Raw genomic sequence first — 7138 nt, 5'->3', positions numbered from 1 at the left:
ATATATATATATATATATATATATACATATATACATATACATACAATATATATGTACACATATATACATATATATATGTGTGTATATATATATATATATATATATATATATATGTATATATAGGTAGATATATGTGTGTATACATACATACATACATACATACAAACACATACTCATATATTTGTGTGTTCTGAGAAAGAAAGGAATAAGCAAAAGAGAGGGTGAAAGTGAGGAAGAGCTGAATGGAGAGAACCTCTTGTACCAAAATAGATGGCTATGTAATTAGAATTCACGTTCTCAGTAGAGTACACAGAACCAGAATGGCTGACTTACCAATCAGAATTTATTATATTTTTAATGAACTAGCTACCTGTCTTTGCCCTTCTCTGTCACCGTCTGTCTCTGTTAGTTTGTCTGTCTGTCTCTCTGCCTGTCTTTCTGTCTGTCAGTCTGTCTGTTTGTGTGTCTGTCTCTCTGTATATTCATGTAAATATGTGTCTATGTTTTTATGCGTATGTCCAAACATATGAATGTGTTTGTGTGTACATGTGTATATATATGTATACACACACACACACATGGAGACAGGCATACATACACAAACATATACACATGTGCATGCACGCACACACATGCAGATACATATAGCATTAGGCCATAATGGGATTTCACTCAATTATCCAATTATCCAAGTTTGATCGTAATGATTTCTCTTTAGATGTAAAGTGGAAGCAGACATATATATATATATATATATATATATATTATGCTTGATATATATTGGGTCATCCCATAAATAATGCACTTTTTTCAATTGGAGGGGTATGGGATAAACTACCTGCATCAACTTGCTATAAAAGCAAGTAGTAATTTTACCTTGTATTTATTCTTACTGCAAGTTTTGAAGAGTGCAGTTCAATTTTAACAGTTATTTTTCAAAGCTATAATGGAAGTCACAAAGGATCATATTCAGCATATTTTGCTTTGAGTTCAATAAAGGCAACAATGCAATGGAAAGTGCAAGATTTGAGAAAGATATATATGTCCGTGGTGACAGATTTAACTGCAGAAAATATTTTCTTACATAAACAATTTGTTTTTGTTCACAGGAAAATAAATGACATAACTAATGAAGATGGTGTAACTGTCAAAAATTGGTGGAATTGGTTATTTTACAGAACTGGTTGAATTAACACTACAACTATAATTGAACACCAGAACAAGCAGATTTGCCAGAAGAACTGAGTTGGCAGAACTGTAGAAATTGGTTATGGAATTGAGATGGAGGAGACACCTTATGAATATCTAACTATCCAGAACAATTCCAGGATCCTTGAGGAACTAAACAGTACCAAATCTATAGAACTGCTTCCAACCATTTTGGCAGTAATTTTGATGGCATCAGTTGGTGCAGTGGGAAACATACTTGTCTGGTATATCTATGCCATGAAATTGGAGAAGACGGCCACTAATTTCTTCATTGCATCTCTCGGACTTGCAGACTTTTTTACATGCAGCATTGGTATACCAATAGAGACCTTCATACTGTGCCATTCACTGGCCTTCTACAGTGATGTGGCATGCAAGGTGATGCGGTACATTACAGGGGTAACCATAACGACTGCTGCTGTTATTGTCCTTCTCATTGCTGTTGATCGGTATTTCAGGTAAATCAATGTGTTTCTATGGTTTTCAATTGTGTTATTGTTGTTGGTACAAAGTTTAATTTGGGGGAGGAAGTAGAATTAGTATTTAACCCCAACTCTGACCTTATGCTCTAACCAAAACTTTATATGTAACAGCAGTGAAGGACAGCATTGCAGAGTGGTTGATATCATGCCGTGATGATCGACTCTCTCGTAACCGCCATGTCCTCTCGTGTCGTCGGACTCTCAAGCCAACCATGAAGTATATAGATGAAAGGGTAATGGCAGCAGCAAAATAAATTACTGATATTGACACAAAGTAGACTGACTGGCCTTCGTGCGGGTGACACGTAAAAGCACCCACTACACTCTCTGAGTGGTTGGCGTTAGGAAGGGCATCCAGCTGTAGAAACTCTGCCAAATTAGATTGGAGCCTGGTATTGCCATCCGGTTTCACCAGTCCTCAGTTAAATCGTCCAACCCATGGTAGCATGGAAAGCGGACGTTAAACGATGATGATGATGATGATGATGATGACCAGTAGAGTAAAAGACGAATTATTTATGAATATGTTAACCACCATGGCCTGTTACTGGAACTTACTGGTCATGCCGTGTATTTCCAGTCATACTGTATACTGTTTAATTACAAGGAAATGTAATATTCTTTGCATTTTTGCAATATTTCATAATTAAACTTTAATATTTAGCACCCATGTTATTGAAATATCCTCAAAACCATGTCAAAGATATAAAATTAAATATTTTCTCAAATTATGAAAATGGACCATCAGTGGTGCATTTGTTGGTTTTGTGAAGTTTGCAATGAACCACCTGAGCTACATGTGGTGGTTAATGTGTTAATTAGTGTTTCAGTATTTAGTTCTGTCCTTTTATTTTCTGAAATCAAATCTTACAAAAATTACCTTTGTTTCTCACCTTTGGCAATATATTCAATTGCACTGTGTCTTGTGTATACTTGGTATTTATCGTAGTGGTTAATGTTAAACGACTGTGTTCTCCTGTTCTGTTTAGTCCATGGACCAAACAGAACAGAACACACATGAGATCAAAGAGTTGCTGAATAATAAACGAGTGAAGAACAAATATATAGTATGCGTGTTTATTTGAAAGGAAAAAAATACTGTTTTAAAAAATGACCATCCTGAAATATAACGATTATTTTTCTATTTTTCTCCTTTGTATTTACAGAGTCTGTCGTCCACGTACCTGGCAGTTTACAAGACGCTCAGCAGTACACACAGTTGGAGTAGTATTTGCTATTGTTGTCACTGGCACAAGTCCTGGAGTGTTTATATTTGGCTGCCACAAAGTTTCGACATCTGTGGACCTTGTTGGTTATGAGTGCTTTATTTCTGAGGAGTATATCTCCACCATTTTTCCTACAGTCTACTTTGTGTCAATATCAGTAATTTATTTTGCTGCTGCCATTACCCTTTCATCTATATACTTCATGGTTGGCTTGAGAGTCCGACGACACGAGAGGACATGGCGGTTACGAGAGAGTCGATCATCACGGCATGATATCAACCACTCTGCAATGCTGTCCTGTGACAGAAGAGCACGGAACCTGCTTGGTCCACAGACTGTAAGGCGGTCGAGCATACATTTGTTTCGGACGACACTTGTTCTGCTGATGATAACCATCATATGGATCATTAGTTACTGGCCAAACCTAATCTTGGTTAACTATGCCATCTCTAAACCAGACTTTAAAGCTAACATGGGTATGCCAGGTCTCAACAGTTATAATATGGCAGTGAGGAGTTATTTTATCAACAATGCCATTAATCCATTCATTTATGGTTTCTTCAACAGGGGATTTAGAAGTCAAGTCCTGAAAATCTGGAAAGGTATCTCTAAGTGCTTTCATAAACCTCCAGTTCCCTTTTCTGTTGGTTGGCAGTGAATTGACAATGATTTAACAGTGAATTGGCACTAAATTGGAAATTAATTCCCAGTGAATTAATTATATGTAGGTGGAAAATTGTCAGCAGCAAATTGGTAAAGAATTCTCAGGGAGTGACAGTCATCTGGTAGTGAATTCAGAATTTTTGGTGGTACAGATTCTTCATGAAATGATAAGGAAAAGCAGAGATTTAGCAATGAATTCTAAGTAAAATAGCCGGGAATTAACCATTTGGTGGTTGTGCATTTGAAGCAAGATGTTTACAGAACTGACATTGTAGTAATAGTGCAGAGTGGTGAAATGTTTTTGGGGTAAAAAAATAAACTGCTTGAAGTGGAAAAGTCTGTATACAGTAAAATAATTTAGAGTGGAAAATGCAGCAATGAGTAGCTGAATTATAAGAATTATTTGAATATATCAAGTCAAATTTAGCAGCCTAAAATCGACAAGATGGTTTTAAAAATAATCTGAAGGTGTAGAAGAAAGAACTGTCACTGCTAGATCTGCTGCTTTAAAATGATGTTATGTTCAGTAACTTTTAGTAAGTCTTCAATATATTATGGTAATACACACACACACACACATATGCATATGTATCTGCCAATGGCAATGATGATACATATATGTATGTAAATATGCATGTATATATATATATATATATATATATATATATATATATATATATATATATATATATATATATACATACACACACACACATATATATATAAATATATGCGTAAGTCAGGAAAAAGATGCACTTGTATATCTGTCAACAGATTGGATATATTATCTGAAGTATACAGTACTATATATCCATCATGGCTGATCTTACCAATTGGTTTCGTGCTCAGGGTACAACAGACTGTTAGGTAACAATCTGATTATATAACCGTACGCTCATCAGAGGTAGCTGATTTGGAACGAAATATGGTGACTGCTCTCTATTGCTGGAGGTGAAAGCTTTTTTCTGGCCTTGCCCTATGGTGTAACACCAGGGAGGTCAAAAAATTTTTTCTGGCCTCAACTTTTCACCTCCAACAATAGAGAGCAGTAGCCTTATTTCATTACATATCAGCTACCTCTGATGAGTATAGGATTATATAATCGGATTGTACCTCTAGCATGAAACCAATGGGTAAGATCAGCTGTGATGAATATATAATACTGTACGCTTCAGATAACATACATACATACATACATACATACATACATACATATACATACATACATACATACATATATATATATGCAGAGAGAGAGAGAGAGAGAGAGAGAGAGAGAGAGAGAGAGAGAGAGAGAGAGAGAGAGGTTCATTTTACCATGCTTGCATGGATAGAAGAGTTTATTTAAAGAAACAATTGTTTTTAATGATGGATATCCTTCAATCTAATGATGTCTGTTAGGAGGTGAAACAAAAATACATTTCATACAGTCAAACAAACTGAAGGCAGAACAGTTAAATGCCTTCTAACTGGAATTATGAGAACGACACTTATACATCATAAGTGGATTTTGAAAGCTTTGCAAAGTAATCAATCTTTGACATCATTTCTTGAAATTATAGTAACCTTTGCATGAAGCATACTGTATGAGGTATTGGTGTGGTTAATGTCCCTGTAACTATACACATACAGGTACACACATACGCACACATTCACACACACACACATGTACAAACACATATACATACGTTATGTATGTATGTGTGTTTGTGTGTATATAAATATATGTGTGTGTGTGTGTGTGTGTCTATATATATAGATATATATTTTTATATAAATGCGTATCTGTGTATGCATATGCACACACACATATATTATGAAAAGATTCTACAAATTTCCATGACAATCATGTATATAAAAGTAGCAATAAGATCCATTCCATGAAGATATTTATATATAATCAATAGGGTTTTGAATGTTTTTCTCCCATCGAAACTATTTCAGTTGTGTTATATTTAGCATTGTTTATTGTTACATGGATACACGATGGACACATAAATATAACACACATTGCAGACATATTTTATATTTTAGACAAGCACAGTACAATTCAGCCAAAATTCCTGTGAGTGATGTTGTACAGTAAAGAAATGACTAAATTCCATATATAAAAACACAGTTCAATAGTTCTTGCTTGTTGGAGTGTTTAAACCTTCTTTATTTAAGACTATACATTGTCTACAATGCTGTTTGTTGGTCTTCAATAGACACAGATATGGCATATCAGGAGGTACATATTGGTAGTAAATTTTGGCATAAGGCCAGCAAATTCGGGGGAGGGGGTAAGTCAATTATATCAAACCCAGTGTTCAACTGGTACTTATTTCATTGACCCCAAAAGGATGTAAGGCAAAGGTGACCTTGGCAGAATTTGAACTCAGAACATAAAGAGGAATGAAATCTACTTAACATTTTGCCCGGCACAGTAATGATTCTCACAGCTATATATTACTGGATTTCATTGCTCCAGATATGTTATACCTGTGTCATTTAATCAGTGGACTACATATATGTCAATGAAATAAGTACCAGTTGAACATATATGTAGGCTTGAGCAGAGGAGTGACATTGATGTGTAACAGTTGGCATAGGTCTATGATTATTCGAGTAACCTTTTCCCATGTGCTGAAAACAGAGGACCATTTAATAAAGAATTGCTTCTTTTATAAATCATTCTATTCTTTTTTTTTTTATTCTGTTTTGTTACCTGTGAGTACCTTATTTACACAGCATGCACATGTATATATCCATAACCTACACATAAATCATATGCATTTAGCACCAATTATTAAAATCTTTGAGTGTTTTTAAATATAGGTCAACATTGAGTGCTTTCTTAATAGCAGGTTTAATATGTACTAACCCAGTTGTGATGTGTCACATTGGACTTGTCCTTAATGATGTGCTACATCCCACATCCAAAAGTTGCGTAAATTCAGATCTGGTGAGCAAGGACACTGGATTTCCTTGGGTACAAACAATGGAATGTTGAACTTAGAAAATCTCACACACTCTTTGAAACCATGTGCTGGTGCAAAAGTTTGGATAGGCATAAGTCATCCATAAAGTCAGACCTTTATCAAAGACGTCCAAATACTCAGCTATGTTAATATTAAAACTCACTTTGTTGAAATGAGGTAGCATCTCACATCTATTACTTTCAACAGCTCCAACTGTCATCAAGGCTGCATGACAGCAGAAAGTTTGAAAGGCTTGGTTTCAATAACTCTGCAGTTCTGATGAGTCTGTCGAAGATCAATATTCATTTTACCATGCTTGAATGGCTAGAAGAGTTTATTTAAAGGAACAATTTTTTTTTTAATGATGGATATCCTTCCATCTGCTACTGACTGCTAGGTGGTGAAATGAAAATACATTCCATACAGTAAAACAAATTAGTAGAAGAGCTGTAAGATCCATCCTTCTTATTTGTTGAAGTGTTTAAGCTTTCTATATTTAAGACTATACATTGTCTACAATATTGATAGTTGGTCTTCAATTCTGCTTATCCCTTGGCTATGTATACCTGCCTCCCAGCCTCTCTTCTGGCTGTATATA

The 7138-nt window shown here is 35.1% G+C and overlaps 1 protein-coding gene across 1 annotated transcript in view; it reads left to right on the top strand.

The window, feature by feature from the left end:
• Positions 1 to 3916, top strand: part of LOC106876384 (orexin/Hypocretin receptor type 1) — a 16796-nt gene extending 12880 nt beyond the window's left edge. The window contains exons 2-3 of the mRNA XM_014924898.2: positions 1110 to 1667; positions 2858 to 3916. Of these exons, the coding sequence (XP_014780384.1) occupies positions 1282 to 1667; positions 2858 to 3575 (1104 nt within the window). The 5' untranslated portion in view covers positions 1110 to 1281 and the 3' untranslated portion in view covers positions 3576 to 3916. The remainder of the gene's footprint in view (positions 1 to 1109; positions 1668 to 2857) is intronic.
• Positions 3917 to 7138: the final 3222 nt, after the last annotated feature.

Source organism: Octopus bimaculoides, chromosome 14 (assembly GCF_001194135.2).
Source record: "Octopus bimaculoides isolate UCB-OBI-ISO-001 chromosome 14, ASM119413v2, whole genome shotgun sequence".
Taxonomy (NCBI): Eukaryota; Metazoa; Mollusca; class Cephalopoda; order Octopoda; family Octopodidae; genus Octopus; species Octopus bimaculoides.
Note: the sequence above shows the minus strand (reverse complement) of the source record. Positions and strands in the feature narration are given on the sequence as shown.